The following is a 22,163-nucleotide window of genomic DNA, read 5'->3' on the forward strand; positions in this document are numbered from 1 at the left end:
AAAATCTAAAGTGAAATGTAAGGAAGAAAGAAGAAAATTAATCTGACCATGGCCACCCAGCAGGCCTAAAATGAATTTTTAGTTTCAATAACTAGTATGAAGTGGAATAAAAATGCAATGTGAAATCCATCTAACCACATTCTTAATAGATCTATCAAATCAGATGGTAGAAACGTAATCAGAAAACTAAACCTTGCCCTCCAGGAAAATACTTGTCGAGATGCTTCTTGAAATAATACTTGCAAAACTGAAATTCAAGCTGCAGTGCCAAAAAGAAGCATTAAGTTTGTGGTATGTGATGTGTCATTTTTTGGTAAAGCATCTGCTATTAATACTGGGCCTAACCTTGTTTGAAAACTACATGCAGTCACTGCCAAATTTCATTTCAGCCCAGTGGCTCAATGGTCTCTTTGCTACTGCTGCATTTGCTGTCATTGCAGGGTAAATCCAGCAACCACCCAGAACCTGCACAGAACACCTGTGAAGCAGTGTCCAGTCTCCACAATTTCTCTGTGTACATTGAATCCAGTGTGTCAGAAACATTGGATTCATCTCTTAGGTCCTACTCTGCCAAACACCCTTGCACAGAAATCAAAACAAGCACCACAGGTACAGCAATGAGCCAAACTGCACCTTTATAGGACATCCTTTCCTTTAGGCTTGTCCAGCCTTAAGGACATATCAACTCCAGTTGATTGCAAAACCTCAACAGACAAGACTTTTCTTGATACATTACAGTAAAAATAAATAACATACTAAACCTACCAGATATTCATCCAGCCTTCTCAATCACAGGCCATCTGAAGCTGATGACAGTATTTCCAAGGTTTTGTAAGCAACTGGATTCTGACCAAAGTAAAGACCATGACATTCAATTTACCAGCTGTTAACTCTTTTTATATGCACATGAGAAACAGCTGGAGCAAGTATTCTCTAAATTCAGCAACTGTTTCTTCCATCCTCACCACAGTTTTCCAGCAACACAGGAACTGTCACAGTGGCTTGGACCACCTGATCGTGGAGGTCTGTCCATGACAGGTTTCCATCATCAGCTTCAGAGAAAGAAGCAAAAAATATGGAATTAAATTGACCTGAAAGGACTTTCCTTATGAATATCATCACAAACTTCTCTATTTAGAAACTAGTTTATGACTTGAAGACTTTCTTTCTTGTGCAAAATGCATTCATCAGAGAGACAGGATGTTTATGTAGGTAAACCACAGTACCTGGGGCTCATGCCAGATTATTGGTTACCATGTGTAACACTTACTACACGTTCTATCAGATGAGTAACACCTGGAGCAGCTCTGTTGCACTGGAAACCATCCATAGTTCTGCAGTACCCATATGAATATAAGCAACTCTGCTGTAGAACATCTCATTAGTACCAATCCAGACCTTCCAGACTTACCTTCTTCACATGTGGAAGTCTACCAAAAAAATTGTTTATCTGCTGCCCCTAGCTTTTAGGGGAGAACAAAACTGCCTGTGCTAACCTCCTTTTCTACAGTGCTACCAGCTGAGTGCATCCTTTTTAAACACCACAGAAGATTTCTATGTTAATGTTCTTGATAAATCAGTGTGCCTCATAGGGAATTTGATGAGCCATAGCTGTGAAAATGCCAGAATGAACAGAAAAGCAATGTTGTTAAAAAGGTTGTTGGGTTTTTTTTAATTTTTTCTCTTTTTCTCTCTCTTAGGATGGATTTATAGACTTCTTAGAGTTCATAGCTGCAATAAACTTGGTTATACGAGGGAAAATTGACCAAAAATTGAAATGGTATTTTAAGCTATATGATGCTGATGGAAATGGATGTATTGACAAAAAAGAACTATTAAGCATATTCTCGGTAAGCAAGTTATGACCAATTGCTATAGCATCTGACATAGTGCACTGCCCCTGAAACAGTGGTGTATCATGTGTTGTAAATGAATAAGATGTATTTTACCCAATGTCTTAGAATTGTAAAACTAGGACTGTTCTTGCTAGTGACATTTCTGCTGTTAGTTTCTTGCCCATTGAAGTAAAGTAGTATTTTTCTTTAAAGCATATTTCTACAGATATAATGCTTCACTGAAAATGAATACCTGGAGAAACAGTAGAAACATTACTGTGATAAACTAGACTATAAGAGAGGGTGTCACTGAAGCAGCATAATGAACAAAAGAGCTGGATAACATGTGTCTATGCCAGTCTATTATGGAAAACTGGCTTCTCAAGCTGAACAATACAGATGTCAACAAAATATCCCAGTATTTTAATTTTTTTAATGCTTTTTTATTTGTTTACTACAAATGCCATTGTCCCTGTTTTAAAATTAAGTTGGGGAAATTTGCCATTAAAGCATGCAGTAACATTTGGATAGAAATATTTCACAGACTTTTGCAGAAAATGGGTATATTTCAAACCCATAAAACCAAAGCAGTGCAATTCATTCTTTAAAATTATTTCTGTATTTTTCAAATTGCTCTAGTAACATATTTTGCACTTCAGCAGCTGCTCTCATCTAAAAGGTATTATAGGGTTCCTTGAAAATATGAATGACTTCAACTGCTCCCCTAAATGTGTGAGACTCATTACAGAGCAAGGCTTTGCTGCAGGGAGCATAAAATCTAAATAGGTATTTAATGTCATAATAAACAAGGAATGGATTTTTCCTGGATTCTGTATTACTGCTGATTAGTAACTGTTAGAAACTTTGAAGAGCTGCTGCCCAAATTAAAAGGAATTGGAGCCAGATGGAGCCACAGGGTCAGATGAATAAAGTTGATATATCACCTTCTAAAGAGCAGCTTGCTAAAGGTAGAAGAGGCTGCATCTTGTAGATTTCTCCTCAATTAAGACTGAAGACATCTTTATTTTGCAGATATTCTCCATAATTTTTCACCCAGAGGCCAGGAGGTGACTGTGTTTGTCCTTGGGCTTTAACTGAAAAGTGAATTAAAATCCTTCTAATGTAAAAAGTATTCCTTTTCATCTTACCTGGTTTTAAAACCAGTTTAAACCTCTGTGTGCTTTCTTCTCTTACAAAGTACAAGAACTTTAACTTAAACCTGCTTAAGTAATTTGACCTAATCTAGATTAAAATCAGTGGGCTCTAAAGAAAAAGAAAAATACAGGCTCACTATGGGCCCTCCTTACACAAAACACTAGTAAATAAGTATTGTTTTACTAACAAATAAAAATATTTACTAGTAAATAAGCAAATGTTTCATATCTGAAACTTTTAAGACACAGAATTCCTATTAAAACTTCATCTGTCCCCACAGCTATGCAAACTTTGGACCAGCAGATCATTAGCAACCATGAAAATTGCTTCCAGGGAGCCATCTCAATGGCTTTTAACAGTCAAGTTATTGTTATTATTTAAGGTGATTTTTTAGCAGTCAGTGATTCAAGTACTTCAGGGCTGATTACTTTACTCTTACCACAACAAATCTAACTGTAGTAGAGCTATAAATGTCTTCTGAAGATTGCATCAGGGTCAGACATATAAATCACCAGAAGTATCTAAAGTATGAATTAGTAATGCAAACAAGTTTATGTACCTATTTTTGCAAAATTCTATCTACTATTTGCAGACAGTTTGTACTAAGTAAAATAAAGTCAGTGATCATCAAGAATTCCACATCAGTACTGAATAGGTTTAACTTACACTGTATTCAAATACAATGAGTTCTAATATTATATCAGGAATACTCCAAGAAACAGCTGGCAAGTATGGTGAATTATCTTATACAAAATGGTTCATTTTAAGGTGCAGAAAAACAAATTCTATACTATGCCCATTGTAAGACATATATTCATATGCATTTATAAATAGATATGCACCCACCTTCTCAGTCACTAACTGGGATATTGAGCTTGAATCCAACTCTGTAAATATATGCTTGTTACTTCTGGACCACTGGCTGTTGACATATAGGCTTGTATTGATCCCGAAGGATCACCATAACACATAAGTTACTATCTCAGTGGATGGGATACCATTTTGCAAAAAAATATTAACTTATACCTTTACTCCAGATATTGGGTCCCTTTTCCACAGGAAAAAGTAGAAGATTTCCGGTTTTCCTAATGTCTTTGGAGGACAAGCAAATTCTGCCAACTGCTGGTCTGACTTGATTTGTTATTACTAAGTTAAATATGTTCTCGTAGAACAGTTATTTAGGAATTCTCCTCACGTTCTTTCAGCTGTGAAAAACAATACTATATTTAAAGCACAGAGACTATAGGGCACTCTTGGAAGACACAGAGCTCTCGAGGGCCAGATAAAAATGCTGATGTGAAATCTGAAGAGTATTGCAGAGCAGAGGTGCCACAAGGTTTCAGAAGACCTTCAGAGATATGTAAATGAGTCTGTAATCTTCAAGCTGTATTATGTTAATTAAATTTCCAGTCCTCATAACTGAAGATTTACTTGAAGTAGCTATTTATTTAGCAGTTTTTAAAGGGCTTGTGAACTAAAGGGCTGCCTTGCAACTGCTGCTGTTGCCAGTGTACTGTTTTCACAACTTGATGGAAAAAAGTCTTAAAGAACTTTCTGTATTTCTACCTCCAGGCTATCCAGGCTATAAATGGCTACTCCAGCATGAGTGCTGAAGAGTTCACAAACATTGTATTTCAGAAGATAGATGTGAACAATGACGGTAAGAATCCAGGGGGGTTGGGCACTCGCAGGGATTTTCCTCCATAAAGAAATGTGGGATCAAGATGGGAGCTGAGCACACTACTGAAGAACTGACTGGTTTAGATTAACTGGAATCCTGAATCTGTTCTTCTTTACCCAATTTACTCCATTTTTACAGTGAAATCAACATTCTGTTAAGCTACATAAGAATTACATACAGCAGAGGCTAAAACATGGAGGTCTTGCACTATTCATCAAAAAAAACAGCGCAGCAAAAGGAAAGCAAAATAGAGAGGGGTTGGCTTAATCCACCTAAAAGGGATAAGAAAACCAGCTAAAATGCATGGTTGCACATGCTCTGGAATGTTCTGAAGATTGGACAGCATATTGGGCCTCCCTCAAAGGCTGATTGTTAACACATGCTAAGAAACATGCTACTGTTTATTCTCAGGATATGTGGATTAAGCCAATTTGACTTGGATTTGGAAACTAAAACTTTAATTCATTGATTCAGAGTTGTTTCTAATAGAAAACTTGCCACATGTGAATGTCTTCCCTCATGCTTCTAATCATGAAGATCCTCCTTCCACTGGGGATTACATTTTAAGTCAATTACTCCAATCTTTGGTAAATGAGGAATATTAGGAAAACATTGCACAGCAAAATCAGATCTCAGACAGAGACAGATCTCTGTTTGTTTGTTTGTTTTTGTTCAATTTTTGCTCTTACTGGCAGTATCAAGGTTACTTTTTAAAAATAGCTGATTTTGATATATAATCAGACTATAAGCAATAATCTGATGTATGTGAATAACTTGTAGACAATTTCTTCCCCCACTTGCTTGGCCCATCTTTTGGGTGAAGGCAAATTACCAAAGGATTCCAAATAACATGTAGTAACATTCTAGAATCTAATCCAAATTTTATGATTATTTGTACTTTGATACCTGCTTTGACCATATTGATCATGATCACATGCAGTCTAGCATCTCAGCTAGACTGTCAGCTGAAAAAATTACCTCAGTGTCTTATGTTTTAGCAGTGAAATGCCGGAACATGAATTATTCAGAATTATCCTCATAAAATTCCCATTTCAACTCCTTTCCATAGCTAGTTATTTTAAAAATAGCTTCAAAGAAGCAGGACTAGCTTCACCTCAGGGACGGGTCGAATTTCACCAAGTTTACCTTAAACTATGCTACCTCCCTGTAGCTTCTAATTAAACAGAAGAGCAAATAGGCAAATAAGTTGCAATGTCCTTCTTCACATGAAAATACAAGAAACAATCCCACGGTTGTAAGGAGCAATTCTTAAACCAAATCTCCTGATGGCTTTGCAATTTATTCTCATTAGCTCAAGGAAATCTGAGACCCATCACAGTAGCAGCAAGTCTGGGCATATCACATCTCACTGGTAACTGCAGTGGGGTTTCTATGCTTACAACCTGATATTGGTAGCTTTGAAATATACAGGCTGGGATCAAGAGGATTAAAAAAACCAGTTGGCTTGGTAAAAGCAGGAAAATGATGCAGCGTGTCCATCTGACAAGTCCAGGAACATCATCCAACCAAAGCTAAGGCAATACAAAGGGAAGGAGATGGAAAATAAGAAGAGTGTCTGGGACAGGAAGAGAGACTGGAGGAAGTGAGAGGATGGGTGGCAAAGCAGGAGGACACAGACCAGCATACAAAGTCAGCTTGCTCTGTCTCTGCTCCCTGGATGATTTTATAAATGTCCCTGGGGTTGAAAGAGGAGACACAAACATCCTCAGGGCACTGCACACCAGCTCCTGGAGTGGGTCTTATTCCTCTCACTGAAGCCTAAGCTTCTACCAAATAGCATCTTTGCAGTGCAATTGTCTGTATATGAGCCTGTTCACCAGTGCAGTGAGGAGCCATATGACTGAAGAGGAAGCAGCCTTTACTGCCCACAGGTAGAAAGTGGGTTTTGGATTTTTCATGTGATGATTAGGAAGCTGAACATGAGCCAGCAGTGTGCCCAGGTAGCCAAGAAGGCCAATGGCATCCTGGCCTGTATCAGGAACAGCGTGGCCAGCAGGTCCAGGGAAGTGATTCTGCCCCTCAGCGGGGGGGCAGATTCTGTGGCCTCAGCGCTGGTGAGGCCACACCTCGAGTCCTGTGTCCAGTTCTGGGCCCCTCAGTTTAGGAAGGAGATTGAGGTGCTGGAGCAGGTCCAGAGAAGAGCAAGGAGGCTGTGAAGGGATCCAGCACAAGTCCTGTGAGGAAGGGCTGAGGGAGCTGGGACTGTTCAGCCTGGAGAAGAGGAGGCTCAGGGGAGACCTCATCACTCTCTACAACTCCCTGAAAGGAGGGGGTAGCCAGGGGGGAGTTGGTCTCTTTTCCCAGGCAACTCTCAGCAAGACAAGAGGGCACGGTCTCAAGTTGTGCTGGGGGAGGTTTAGGTTGGACATTAGAAAGAATTTCTTTACTGAGAGGGTGATCAAGCATTGGAATGGGCTGCCCCGGGAAGTGGTGGATTCTCCATCCCTGGAGATATTTAAAAAGAGACTGGATGTGGCACTCAGTGCCATGGTCTGGTAACTGCAGCGGTAGCGGATCAAGGGTTGGACTTGATGATCTCTGAGGTCCCTTCCAACCCAGCCAGTTCTATGATTCTATGATTCTATGATTATTTTTCTTTTTCACATCAGAGGGGGCTTCCAAGGCTGCCACAAAGAAAAAAAAAAAAAACCACAAAAAACCTCCAGGGAGCACTTAAGTACAAAAATAGCCAATGTTGTATAGCTAAGCGTTCACCAGAAGTGCACACAACTTGAATCGCTGCTCCCCTGCAACCTGAGGCATCCAGTCATCCAACTATCTTCTTCTTTGCCAGGCTTCTTGTCATTTCTTATTTCAGTGACAAATCTTTCATTGTTGTGATTTTAACAAGAAACTTTAAACCACTATCAGAGGAAACAACCAAGCTCTTCCTATTAAAATAAGTTCTGTTTTCCCTTCCAGAGAAAAACAGTATAACTAGAATAACTTCTAACCAGAGAATTGTGTACCCTCCTGTGTACCATGCATGCAGACATGTGTCTAGGACTGGCCTTTGCTTATGCTGATAGGGAAGAGAGCAGGAAAAAAGTGAGAATGCTAGACAATATTATTGCTCCTCGGGAAAAAAAAAATTAAAAAAAAAAATTAACTGTCTTGCAACTTGCAAGGTTTTACCTGATTTTGATGTAAGCCCCAAAAAATCATGCTCTAAATGACCATTTCTATTCCTTGGAAGAATTTTTCTAGTTGAACTACTTAACTGATTTTTTTTACTACATCTTATCATGACTCAAAATGATGCTAGTACTAAACAAAGGAAGTATGCCTGGTAATCTTCAGCAAACCATACCTTAATCTCTGTTAAAACCAGCTGTAAGATAAATTCCAGTCAGCTCAGTGAGAAGTGGTTCTCACATCTGAATTCAGCCTTGATACAGGTTTCATCAGTGCCCTTTCTTACATATTTCTGTCACCACAGACATGAAAACTGACAGTTGTTTTAGACTGCTGTGAAAGGTGTGTTTGATCTTTTTTAAGAGAAAAAAGCAAGTCTGAGTTCTAGAATCTGATGCTAAGTGGGAAAACATTAGAAAATATTCTGCCTTTATTTGTCCATCAGCAGAGAATGAGAAACCTTCCTGAAGGATTCAATCTGACATGAATGGTCTTGCATTGGGCTGAGAGTGAGTGCTGGTTTCCCTGGTTCCTAAGGAGTATCTGATTTCCTTTCAGGGGAACTGACTTTAGAAGAATTTATGAATGGTGTGGAAAGTGATGACTACCTAATGGAATTGATTACACAAAGTTTTGACCTTTCCAACGTGCTCAAAGTGATACAGAACGGCAGGAGACACAGCGTTTGAAGCAATGGATGTGTCATTTGTGTCATCACTTCAAGGAAGATAATATTTAACACATTCAGAGAGCTTGATGTCATCAAAGCCTGCCCAGGCAATACTGAGCAGCTTGCTTCAGGAGTGACAATTTCCAATCTTGACTCCATATCTGGTTTTCTTTATCCTTTCTCCTGTTAATAACTGTGGCAGCCACAGAACACAAACCTTTGTCCACGTATGACAGAAAAGCTACTTGGTGCAGTACAAATAGCTTTCTTCTCTATGAACGCTGATCAGAGTAATCAATAAAACAATGAAAATACTGAAAAATGCAACCTTTCTAGAAGACAGTTTATTAATAAGTTTCTTCCTTTAAGTATGGGCTCTTCAACCTACTATCTAAAATGTGGACATAAACTTGTGGACTGGATTCCACTTGGATCAATTAAGAGTGAAGATTGGTTTGCATTAACACTTGCTCTAATAGGTACTCAAAATTGGAATAGGTTCTCTCAGAAACACCACAGTAAACTTAATATTCCTGAGATGTGCATCTTCTTTGACAGGCTGTCTACCACTCTTGGTTTTATTATATCTGTAAATTAAAATGATGTGAGGTTTTGATGGGTTTGGCAGGGTTCAGCCACTATTCTTTCAAATTAACCTTTTATAGGAGTGCTGGACTGAAATTTTATTATCACTGTGGAATAAAATTCAAAGTTCAAAAAATAGCTAAACCAAATAATTTTGTAAGCAATCTGTTTTCCCAGAGATTCGTGTCCTTTGACTTGTATGTTCTACTTTTGGAAAACAATTTGTTTTCACTGAGCTCTTTGCCACAGCTCCATTAGACAAAAGGTAAGAGGTATTGCGACTTGTCCCTGGCTGATGGGACTGCTGGATTCTGCCAAACACACTGTTTAGCAGCTGAAGTCCTCTGGCCCTTTCCTGACAGGGAGTCATAATTTAGGTATCTTTGCCCTGCCCAGATACCCGAGTGAAAACTTCTGTTAACTTAATCTCCTTGTGACTTCTGCTCTCTTTCAAACTGGGTTGCAATTGTCTCTGAATGTTGTAGATGTCAGGAGTGCAGGGAAGGCATTCACCGATGGCATGATCACATATGCCTCATTTTTTTTTAGGAAACCAGGCTAACAACAACTCAACCTCACTTTATAAATAACAAGATTAATTCTGTGAGCTGAAGTGGAACTGCATGAACTGTCTGCAAAGGGAAAATTATAGTTGTCTCTGACTCTGTTGGGATTGATTCTCTCTCAAGTCTGCAACAAGTTTTAGCAAATTACTACATTATATCATAAGTTCTCCTTGGCTGACAGTGCCCTGCAGTCATCACACAAATATTAGTTACTGTTAGAAGCATCAGCTTTATGTGAAATTATTTGTGCAAAGATCAGTGCAGGCTGAATGAAACCATTATTAAGACTTCAATATAAAAATATTTTTCTTCCAAATTTATTTCAAATCTAAGTCCATTTGCACAAGAAATGTGCTACATCTTCTGCAATTTTTATCCCAGGTACTGTTTTGATCAGTGCACTGTACTAAAAGTATGCAACATGCATTGTTTGACATTATAAACTGTTCTGACATTATAGTTCTGACATTTGAATCTTTTATATCCTTTCCAAAAAAAAAGAAGAAAAAAAAAAAAAAAAAAAGAATGATGTATGGGATTGCTGATGGTTTTAAGTTCTTGTATTTATTCATCATTGACACATTCATATGTCATTGTCAGTATCAGTTTTCTCACATTCAGACTTCAAAAAATCCCTTAATCTAACACTTTTGCATTGAGATCCTATGAAGGTGGTGTCCTTCAGAACTGGCTGTAAAATATTTAAAATAAAATGGTCCAATTTAAGCATGGGAACAACTATGTTTTGGATTTTTGCTTTTAAACTAATGAAGTTATGGACTTTGAAAAATTACTGCTATCTATGTACACAGGCCCTTTTTTTTTATAAAGGGATTTCAAAGAGAGTATTTCCATCTAGACTTGCCTGTTTAATGGTAATTGTATGCACTGAATTACCAATTCAGGAAAAGTGTTGTGTTGCATTAAACAGACTATGTGTGTAAGGTAAATTCTTAACCCTTTTTTGTTAAGCTAAACTTTCAAGGAGTGGCTGACATATTCATTTTCCACACTTTATTTGAACAGAAACCTCTGTAGTTAAAAAGCAAGTATCTTTGCTATTTAATGTAGACACTCTGGGGCATAATTTCCACAAATATTTACCTACAGTAACTCCACATGTGTTTGGGATTAGCCATAAGATTCTAGCTGGTTTTTACACACTGATTAACATAAATCTCCTTTAACTACTAAAGCATCACTTGACACACAGCTGCTTGAGATAAATGTATTATGGACAGAACTTTATATCCATCTCATTATTCTAAATTTGTCAGCTGGTCAATTTATCCGTGAAATCAGGGGGCACAGGGAAAAACTTGAGTCTGACTCCCCAAAGTCTTGGTCTAACCCAATGCGAAGCTGTTGTGGTGGAGGTGCTTTGTGGTCATGAAGGTACATTGTAAATTGATCTGACTATCAAAAAGCTTATTGATAGTTTAATAGGCAGAAGAGAAGGAAAAAGGGTGGCTAATATATATATATATATATATATATATATATATATGGTATAGCTTATGCTATACCATACCCCTTATCAAATCCATGAGTGGTTCAGGTGTGATGCTGAGCTGCTGATCCTGAGGACTGCCAGAACCCACAGTAATGCTTTTGCTTCAAAGCCCCACATGGGAGAGAAAAAATACCACAGCACATGCTCTCAAGAACTGTCTTTGTCAACAAGATTGATGCAGGTGCCACCTGTGACTGTCTGGAGAAGCTGAGCTGCCTATATCATCATCACAGGGGGGTAGGTATTAATTAAGATAGATTTGTACTGAGAATGGATAATGATTTTGTCACCACAGTCACCTTGGAAAGAAACACGTTTCAAATTCACTCGGTGCAGCTGGGTGAGCTTTGCTAATCAGTGGGGCAATACAAGCTCTTTTAGTGCTAAGAAATTCTTATGACTTCATGTACTTCTTATTGCATTCAAACAGCTAAAGGTAATTAGTGTGACAGTTCCCATACAATTCAGTTGCCTTAAAATTCCCTCCTTTTTTTTGCTGGTAGCTCAACATGCTAGGAAAATAAATAGGTATTTTTTCTTCTCAGAATCTAGGGATCCAAAGTTGCAAGCAAATTGCCTTTTCTTATAGATATGAAATTGCTTAAGTGTTTACAGGTATGATTAAACCTTACATACCATAGTTATGTATCTCCAACAAAGTAGGAGGATATCTTGCTGTGGTGGGGAAAAGATCTCAATTTTTTTACCTTATATAAGATTATTTGTACTATACAGACCATAACAGCTAAATATTCAACTAAATATTCAAAGTTTGGGTTTCCTCTGTGCATGGACCTACATCTATTTACTTGATAATGGCTCAACATTTTCACAGGGAAAGATTTCTAGGAGTCGTGCAGGATTACAGAAATGGCTGAAGATACCAGGGAGGGATTTTTTAACACCATTTTAAAAACCACTGCTAAGTACAGTAGAATGTTTAAAAAATAGGAAATGCATGTAGCTTTATACTGTACTTTTTGACCTGCCTTCATTATAAAGCTGAAGGAGAAAACAGCTTAACTGTGTGGTTTTAACATGGCAAAATCTAGCTGACCTCAGCTTTTAAGAGCACTGTCCCAACTAACAAGCATAATGACACATCTTTGGCTGGAACTGGCTCTTTTTTCCAGTCCCTGCCCAACCTTTCTGCATCATCAATGTTTCTACATCAACAACCAGGCTCTGGTGAACCCTTACTTTATTTTCCAGTAACCTGATAACTTCTGATCTGGGAAAGGAGCCACTGCTTCAGGTGGTACACATAGCAGGTAGGAAACTTTTCCTTTCTACAGCCCAAGTGGGACATGGAGAGAAAGACAAAGCTTCAGCTTTGAATGAACATTCATGGATCAACTTGAAGTGGTACCTTATGCTTAGGCCTGCACTGATTTTTGCCTTACAGCAGCCATGTGAGAGAAGATTCAGACATCAAAGGTAACCTAACTGACAAAGAACGTTGTTCTAAAAGTTTTGTCTACCAATACTTAATTTTTCTTTCCACTTTCCCTGCTGTAGAACTGAAAGAGAATTTAAGGCAGCTCACTACAGAGTTGTTACCATGCTTACAAACAACACTGTAATGAAGCACAAGCTTTTGAGTTGCTAAACCATCAAAAAATATTGGCTCCAGTTTCAGTGCCCAGTTACTTTTAGAAGGCCTGAACTTCTCATCTCATTTGAAACTGCACTGCTTACAAAAAGAGTTGGATAATCTGTGTCCTGTGCAGAATATTGTAGAGAGTGGCAGGGAGGACAGGAGTGAGCCAAAAAGACCATGGAAGGAGAAAAGAAAAGAAAGGGAATTTATAGTGTGACAATTTATGGTAGTAAGGGACATGCTCTAGAGGAAAAGCCAAATATCAAAGTATGGAAAAGAAGAAAAGAGGAGACTAAGGCTAGGAAAGAAGCATGCTCATGTTGTGACTGTCCTGATGTTGAGCTGGGCAATAACAAAGGGACCATGCAGCTGCTCCCTCCCCCATCAGGGGATGGTGAGGAGGAAATCCACCCAGAACCTTGTGGGTCAAGACAAGGGCAAAAGAACGAACCACTCAAGATGTCTTCTGCTTCTTCACAGAGAATGTTCAACAGCCCAGTAAGACAACCTCTTGTTCATCTCTTTATTGTGGTCATTAGCTGTGGTCATTAGTCAGGAGCTGACTTTCATTAGGCAGTCAGTGGAAAGAGGAAGCTCTCGCAGTGGTAGGCTGGGACATGAGAACTACTCTCTAGAGGAGGTGATATGAATAACCTGGCAAAATAAAGGCATAGTGCTGCTCCCCAAAAAGGAAAGCTCCAAAAACAATGTGTTCCCCCTGCCAGGGTTAGTAAATAACTCTGGAGAACACAATTCTAAATCTTAACTTAGTACTTCCTCATGCATTTCTTGTAGAAAGCACATTTGTGCCCACTCAGCTACAGGATGTGTTTTGCTATCAGCTTCTCTGCCTCCTGCTCAGCAAAGTGCCAAGTGCTGCCAGTTCTCTGAGGAGAAGGCAGATGTCACAACAGGCAAGCAGCTACTCCCAGGACTTAAGGGAAGTGCTGACCAATGACCTGAAGACAGCCCAAAGTGAGGGTGGACATGTAAAAAACTACTCTCCTGCAGATACAAAAGTTAGGGTTTAATGGTTCAACAAATAAACTATATCATTTAATATGCAGGATAAATCCTCAAAACAAAACCCTTCCAGATCACCTTCTACCTCTCCTCTTCTCCCCCTCCATACCCCCAGGTTTCTCCCAGAAGTGGTGATCACAAAGCATGTTTGTGGCAAGGCAATCTGGTGTGGGAGTTAAGCAATATTTTATGTGATGAGCAAGCAGATCAGGTATGAAAGCAGGACTGTGAGTTGTTTGTCCCTCTTTTGGTCTGCTTGTGGATGAGGTTGTTGGTATTTGGGAGGGGTTTTTTCCCCTTTAAATTCTTTCTGCTTTCTTCTACTGCTCCAAAGTACTAGTGGAACCTTGAGGGAGAGGGAGTCAAATCCTGAGAAAAAGCAGGAGAGGCCAGATAAAAATGGTTTTCCAGCATCTGGGGAGTAGCTTTGTGTTAGAGAAAACTGTTTACTCACAGATGTGCTATTCCTGCTGATTTTGATTTCTTCCAGTTCTGTTTTACATCGACATTCAAGGTGCACTGAAAAGATGAACTTTCCTGTTTACTGGAGAGGTATAATATAGCATTTTTTCCTGTGTATCTAAACCAGAGACATCTGGAAATGAGAGCCATGGCGCAAGGAGACCTTGTGACACTATTCCCATGACAAGGCTCTGCTTATCAGGCTGAGAGAAGCATTTCACATATTGTGGTAATCTGCAGTAAAAATTGTCACAGATGGTGTTAGTTAGTGTTTGTGGAGTTTATGGGATTAGTATTTGGCTACAGATCTATCTCCACATGTTTCTGAGTTACCAAAAAAAAAAGTGCAGCGACAGAGAAGCCTGAATAAACAATTTTTTCTTAAAGGAGGTCATCTTAAAGGAGAATCATGTTCAGTATAACCTCTCCAGTAGTATGGTGACTAGACTTAGTGAGCTATATCAGCTCTAAAAGAATCCTAATCTATAACTTAATTATTCCTAATAATCTTTTTTTTCCCCTACATGTATGGTATCACTTTGAAAACAAGAGCAACAAGAGATACCCTGGACCAACAGCTTCTCTGGTCCCTCCCAGCACCTATTTCCTTGTCAGGATGATCTTGCCCCCTACCTATAAGGGGTAAGTCTATAAGAACTGTAAGTCTACATCCACCTTACCAAACCTACTCTAAATGCAGAGAAATGTCTAACTAACTAAATATTAACCTTGTGCATCATAAGAGCAACATGGAAAATTTGTACAAAACAATACCTCCTTTTTCTTTATAAATTATTTGGGTGAATTTTGCCAAAAGGCAGACCTAAACTTTCAGTATAACCAAGCATAATGATACATGATACTCTAAATATTAGGTTAAGTGACAGGGAGCACAGCATCCAACTTGTCAAAGCAATCTGAGGTAGCTAGGGGTGCTGGACAATGTGTGAAGGACCAGGGTATAACACTGTAGACTGGAAACATGTCTTTGGATGGATTATTTTTATGCATAAATGCCATTTGGAAGCACTGTCAGGGCTTCTGTAGCAGCTGTTGCTGTAGCTACAGGTACTCTACTACAAACCCATGAGTATTAGATGCCAGACAGGACCCGTGGTGCCTCAGGTGCCACAGGTGCCTCAGGACACAACAGCTCTGCAGAGCACTCTGCTCTGCACTTGCCCCTCGGACTATTTCCTTCCCAGATAAATTGAGAAAGGAATTGGTCCAAATCTCCCAGTTGTATTTTTTTCTTTCATGGAGGTCGATGTAGTTTCACCTTGTTATCCTGAGAAAAGGTCCTGCAGGCATGTGCACAGTCTGCATTTATTGATTGTTAAAGAAAGTTTTCCAGGCTTTCTCTGTTCCTCTTACCCCTGTTCCTAATTGTATCCATCTCCGTACAAGCTGCACCAATTGATACATCCCAATTTTTTAATTTTCTACCCAATACTTTGCTACCAAGTCTTTCTCCATCCCCTCTGATTTTTCTTCTTCAACTCAATCTTTCAGTCAGCTTCACAAAGACCTCATTTTAATTTTCATGCCTTCTTCACATGTAAAATATTTTCCAACTTCCTTGAAGAGTCCAGAGAAGAAGAGTAGGGGGCATGAAAGAGGAAGGTGAGAAATTCAGAACTCCAACCACTAATGCAACTCCCCTTTGCACCTTGGGAGCAACAAGCCACCTAAAGAAAATTGAAGCCTACATTTCCAAATGGGCTAAACTCCTTACTTTGTGAGGTTCCCAGTGGTCAGAAGTCAGAGAACAGGGGCAAGTAAGACCCCCTGTATAGCTGTGCTGCCCACTGAGCCCATTCACAGCCAGGAATAATTATGAGATTTTTAATGAGAGGAGGATGCCAACCACACCTCCTTTTGAGTAGGATCTAAGCATGCAGCACACAGATGTACATCTCATGTAACTGATGTAGCCAGGTAGCTGCTATACATAAATCCTTGAGAACAAAGCAGCAAGTGTCAGGGCTCCCAGGTGTGTAGAGGGGGAATCCATGCCCTGTACAACCCTGCCACTCTTGCTAATGCTATGGGCACAGCTATTTGGGAACCAGCTGAGATACTGCTGCCCCTGCTATGTTCACATCTTCCCTTGCAGGAGGACAGACCCAGCCACACTGGACTTCCATACAGCTTGCCTCAGAGGTAAGAGAAGCAGAAATAATAGCAAGGGCATAGCTCTATTTTCTTTTTGTTCTCCCCAGCAGCAAGTCGAGCTTAGAAAGGTGCAAATCATCACAACTGCAGGCCAGAAAAAAAACATTTCCTGTTTTCTCCCAGCAAGCACTAACTTCTGTGCTCTTAAACCACATACAGCTTCTATAAGCAGACACTGCCACAACACTCTTGCCCAAATATGCCATTCTGAAAACCACCTTTCCCTGCAAACAGCACCTTTTTCTCTGCATGCTGCAATCCTCTCAGCAACTGCAAGTGTTTCCTTATGAGCAGTTTTCTAATAAGGACCTGGGTACATTCTTCTAATGAAACTCATCTTTTCTAGCTGAGGAACCACTATAATTTCATCTGGTTCAAGCAACCAGGCACATGTTGTTGAACCATGTGGACCAAGTAGTTATTTTGACCACTTCAAAAATACTTTGTGGGCTAACTCTGGCTTGCCCAGCTCTTTGTCAAACAATTGCAAATGAGAAACAGTCAAAAAATCACAGCTTGTTTACGCATAATTTGTGCATTAACAGTAGGAAGAGCTATGCATCTCAGCTAAATCATTTACAATGAATAATTCTACCAGTCAGCACAGATGCATGGTGTTGGGAGTTGCAGAACATTATGGAAATGTATCTTCAGTCTTCAGGAGATGGGAGCATTTTAATTCCTGGCACTGTAGGCAGGCTTGAATGAGAATATGATTAAACTTTTATAACTGCTTGATGCTTTCTTGGCTCAATCAATATTCTCTTCAATAAGCCCTTGGCCTGTTTCAGAAGCACTGCCAATATTTGTTGTTGAGTAAATGTGGTTTTATTTTTCACTTCCACTGATCTGATCAACGGAATGACATTGATCTCAACGAGCGCTGTGTTCAAACATTTTAAAACAATTTAATTTGCTCATGCAGGACAGAGGCTAGGTAGCTCTGCTGATTACAGCACATATTTTAGTGGCCTGTTACAGATGAATATGCTTTGATATTACCTCCAATGTATCTGACTGCAATAATTCATTTCTGCAAGCTGGCAGGAATGGATAGGGTCACACAGGATGGTTGACTTCTTCCTTTCAAAGGAAGATCTAGAGGGACTTGACAGGCAGTCATGCATTCCTCAGGACTGGCATAATGGGGATAGACCCTGAGCCTTCCATCCTGCTGCGTGTGACAGCACTCAGGGCAAGTGGATATGATTATTTAGATATTAATATTGTCAAGGCATGTTAGATTAGAATTTAGGATGTGCCTGCAGCCTATTCACCAATCTGCCAATGGCATGTTTATAACCTTGGGCAAATCACTTAGCTCTGTGCCTTCGGCTTTCTCTCAAGCAAGGTTAATAATTACCATATTTTGTGGAACAGTTTGAGTTCTATGCAAGAGACGTGTGATGTGACTGTTGAGTAGTGGCATTTGTTCAGCACTTTGGTGACACTCAGTTCTTTGCCAGTCCAGGCAGGAGCTGCTACAAAATGCCAAAGAGTGAAAGGTTTGGAGCAAAAACATTCCAGACAGCTACAGCTGATGCTGAGAAATTGGGGAAAGTGGTAATTAGTGAAAGGGTCAAGAACTGCAAATTCCTTTCAAGGAAGTTCTCATTCTTTGTTTCAATGGTAGTATAGTCTTACTAGCTCTGGTTGCTGGGCTTTCTGCTCTCAGGTCTCAATGACAAAAAAGTGAATTTTGTTCTCACTTCTTCAGTTCCACATGTGATAAAAAAGAAAACTGGCCATTTCAAGGTAATATCTGTCCTGGCAATCTCTTGTTCCTCTATTCATAGACATAGTGGTTGAAATTTGGACCTACCTCTATAAATGAGCTTGCAGTTGGACATATTTCAGTGAACAGAAATCTTCAGATGTAACCAGGTTTTGTGAGATCAACCCCACCAGCGACCCAGCCCCCACATGCTCCCAAGGGGGACTCAGGAGAGAATAGGAAGAGCAAATGAGCGAAAACTCATAAGCCAAGATAAATACAGTTGAGTAGGTGAACAAAAAAAGGGGGGGGGGGGGGGGAAGATTATTAAAAAAAAAATTATGCAAAAGCAGGAACTCACAGCTTCCCACAAGCAGCAGTGGGCCAACATGGAACGAAAAAGCCCTCACCTTCTTGGGACTGGCACTGTTTTAACATCTTTGCTGGCAGCATAGGCAGTGGGATTGAGTGCACCCTCAGCAAGTTTGCTGATGACACCAAGATGAGTGATGTGGCTGACACCACCCTGGAGGGAAGGGATGCCATCCAGAGGGACTGTGACAAGCTTGAGAAGTGGGCCCATGCCAACCTCATGAAGTTCAACAAGGCCAACTGCAAGGTCCTGCACATGGGCCCAGGCAATCCCAAGCATAATTACAGGCTGGGCAGAGAATGGATTGAGAACAGTCCTGACTGGGAACTTGGGTATGGTGGTTGATGAGAAGCTCAACATGAGCCAGTAATGTGCATCTGCAGCCCAGAAAGCCAACTATATCCTGGGCTGCATCAAAAGAGCATGACCAGCAGGCTGAGGAAAGTGATTCTCCCCCTCTGTTCTTCTCTTGTGAGGCCACACCTGGAGTGCTGTGTCCAGTTCTGGACTCCTCAGCATAAAAAGGACATGGGGCTGTTGGAGTGAGCCCAGACAAGGGCCACAAAGATTATCCAAAGGCTAAAGCACCTCTCCTATGAAAATAGGCTGAGAGAGCTGGGATTATTCAGCCTGGAGAAGGCTCCGGAGAGACCTTTGGCTGCCTTCCAGTAGCTAAACAGGGCCTACAGAAAAGCTAGAGATGGACTTTTTAGAAGGGTGTGTAGTGACAGGACAAGGGTGAATGACTAAACGGGGAGAGAGTAGATTAAGATTAGATATTAGGAAGAAGCTCCTAATGAGGGTGTTAAGACAGTGGCATAGGTTTCCCAGGGAATTGTGGCTGCCCCCTCCCTGGCAGTGTTCAAGGTCAGGCTGGATGGTGCTTGGAGCAACCTGGTCTGGTGAGAGGTGTCCCTGCCCATGGCAGGGGAGTTGGGACTGGGTGATCTTTAAGGTCTCTTCCATCCTAAACCATCCTATGATTCTTCTTTCTCTACCCCAGCATTTATTGCTGAGCCTAACACCATATGGTATGGAGCAGCCCATGGGTCAATTTGGGTCAGGGGTCCTGTTGTGTTTCCTCCCAACTTCTTGCACAGCCCCAGCCTGCTTGTAGTCAGTGAAGTGGTGGAGGGGGGAAGAGAAAACTTTGTGCTTGCAAGCAGTGCTCAGCAATAGCCACATAATTAATGTCTCAGGAAAACTGTTTAGCTACAAACCCAGAAAACAGCACCACAGGGCTGCTATGAAGAAAGTTAGCTCTGTCCTGGCCAGACCCAGTACACCAGGAAAGAAATGAAAGCAACCAAGTCCCATTTGGGCTGAGGACTGATTAGACTGGAACTGATTAAATTACTTCCCTACAAAATTAAATATGCCTTTAAACAACTGAGGGCAGTAAACAACCTTCAGAGAAACAGTGATCTAGCAAGGGCAGTCTTAGAGCCTGCTCTGATTCCCAGCAGGCTGGGACAAAATGTTTGGAAGTAGGGAGATAAATAATGTTACACAGCCTAGGACTGTGTCTGAGAGCTAGGCAAAATATTTAGCTTAACAGGCAAGATTTTTGATGGCTTCCTGATGGCCAACTGTGGTTGGTTTTGTTGGGTTGGGGTTTTTTTTTTTGCTTTGTTTTTATGTTTTATGTAAGTGGAGTTACAGAGGGGTTGGGTGTGTTTAATTACGATAAGGTTTGGGAGCAGTTGTCTGCTGAACAGACACTCACACAGGGACTGCCTTATGGAAACGAATGAATTTGTGACTTTGCACAGAGCTGTGAGTAATGAGGAGTGAAACAGCACTTTCTGTCCTACCCGTAGGAGGGCAGGGAAGGCAGGGAGCCTTGCAGAGGTGATGGTACACAGTGATGCTGCAGCACTTGGCCTGAGGTGACTAATTCACTGTTTCCCTGGAATGCCCGTGCTCCCTTTTTCACAGGCAGCCATCTCTTCTACATGACTACAACTATTCCCTCCACACTTCCCAGTGGTTTTTCACAGCCTCTGAATCTCTGATTATAGTCACTGTGTTGACACAAGCTGAGCTGTGCAAGGGCTTCTGGAAGCAAGCAGATATTTTATGCTATCGTACTCCCTTGTTGAAAGAGTGAGAGCAGCATGGAATTCAGAAGAAATATACCGAAGACAGATGAGTTTGTCATTTTTCAATAGTCCATGTGATGTTTTGGCTCTATCCGAAGATCAACATTTACAGAAAATAGATGTGTATATTGCTTTTTATATGGTTCTTCAGAGGTTGCTTTCAGAAAATGATTTACTGCTCCAGAGGCCTACGTACTCAAAGATGTCAACTGACTGGAGAGAGTCCAAAGGAGAATAGTAAAAATGATCACTTACTGCAGACATTTTTATTTATAAAAAAGTGTTTAACATATTAAAGGGATAAAATGCAGGTTGAGGGTGGACTAACTGATGAGCTAGAAAGGACACAGCCCTCTCCAAACATGAAAAAGACCCATGAGTAAAATAATTACATATGGCATTGTACCACAGGGTAAGTAACACCACACACAACTCAGTCCAAGAAATCGTCCTTCTATAAGCTAAGCTAAGCAGAGATTAAATCCTCTACCAAACATTTCTGCATAGACCTCCTTAAGCAAATTGCAGAAGATACAGAGTTTGGACACAACAGAGGACTAGCTTCATCACCACACTGGCACTAAAGAAGTTTTCTTCTTAGGACATCCATGTTCCTGCAAAAAATTGGCATAATCTTCATTGTTTACTTAGTAAGATTTAAAATATGCTGGCTGTCACCATAGCACAGGAAATTTCCTGCTGACATCAGTATTGCCCTTTCACAGTGGCAGTGCAAAAGTGAGAACCTTCCCAAGGTCAAAGCCTCAGAAATCTGGCTGTGTACAACCTATAGGACCAGGACATACTCATCTCTCCACTGGTACTGTCCATGACCCATGTTTTCTCATGGCACACAGAACAACTATATCTCTACAGCCCAGCCACCTCCCCTCAAAGGAGGACTGCAAACCACTTCTTTAACTTATTTGTGACTTCATAAGTAGTTTTAATGATTTATTAAGTATCTTTATTGCAGCAGAACCTAAGACAAGGACTTTGTTTTGTTAGGTGCTGCATAAACACGTGACAAATGGGTAGTCTCTGATAATTTACAGTCCTAGTAATTAAGTAAGAGACTGCAAACACCAGGCAAGAAGAGGTACGGAGGACCACTAACAAAAGGAAGGTCATTCTCTGGTTGCTCAAGTGACAGCTGCTGCTTCCTATAGGGACCTTAACACCAAGGTTTCAACATCATAGTTTTTACCTTGCTTCCTTTTTTTGTTTACCATTACATGGACTACCTTGCTTTGCTGTCTTCATACATGCACCCTCTGGGCACACCATTAGCCATGAATTCAAAAGAGACAGAGCAACCAGGATTGCTAGTTAGAAGATAGGTTGGAGGAAAACTCATCTTTTATCAGTAAGACTGAAATAATAGGAACATACCCATATTTTCTTACGTTAGTCATAACCTCAAGTATAAGGTAAGTCTGGGGCTTAGTTTTATTACTTCTAGCACAAAATTAGATATCAGGACTCGAGAAGATATTAAGGTTGTAAAGTGAGTGGCCCCTAAGCTAGGCAATGTCAGAGCAAAACAATTTCAT

General features: G+C 40.3%; 1 protein-coding gene across 1 annotated transcript in view; it reads left to right on the top strand.

Moving 5' to 3' along the window:
* GUCA1C (guanylate cyclase activator 1C) overlaps positions 1-10,598 on the top strand; it is a 35,758-nt gene extending 25,160 nt beyond the window's left edge. Inside the window, exons 2-4 of the mRNA XM_071757538.1 lie at positions 1,701-1,850; positions 4,563-4,650; positions 8,386-10,598. Coding sequence (XP_071613639.1) covers positions 1,701-1,850; positions 4,563-4,650; positions 8,386-8,516 — 369 coding nt within the window. The 3' untranslated portion in view covers positions 8,517-10,598. The remainder of the gene's footprint in view (positions 1-1,700; positions 1,851-4,562; positions 4,651-8,385) is intronic.
* Positions 10,599-22,163: the final 11,565 nt, after the last annotated feature.

Source organism: Heliangelus exortis, chromosome 1, assembly GCF_036169615.1.
Source record: "Heliangelus exortis chromosome 1, bHelExo1.hap1, whole genome shotgun sequence".
Classification (NCBI taxonomy): domain Eukaryota; kingdom Metazoa; phylum Chordata; class Aves; order Apodiformes; family Trochilidae; genus Heliangelus; species Heliangelus exortis.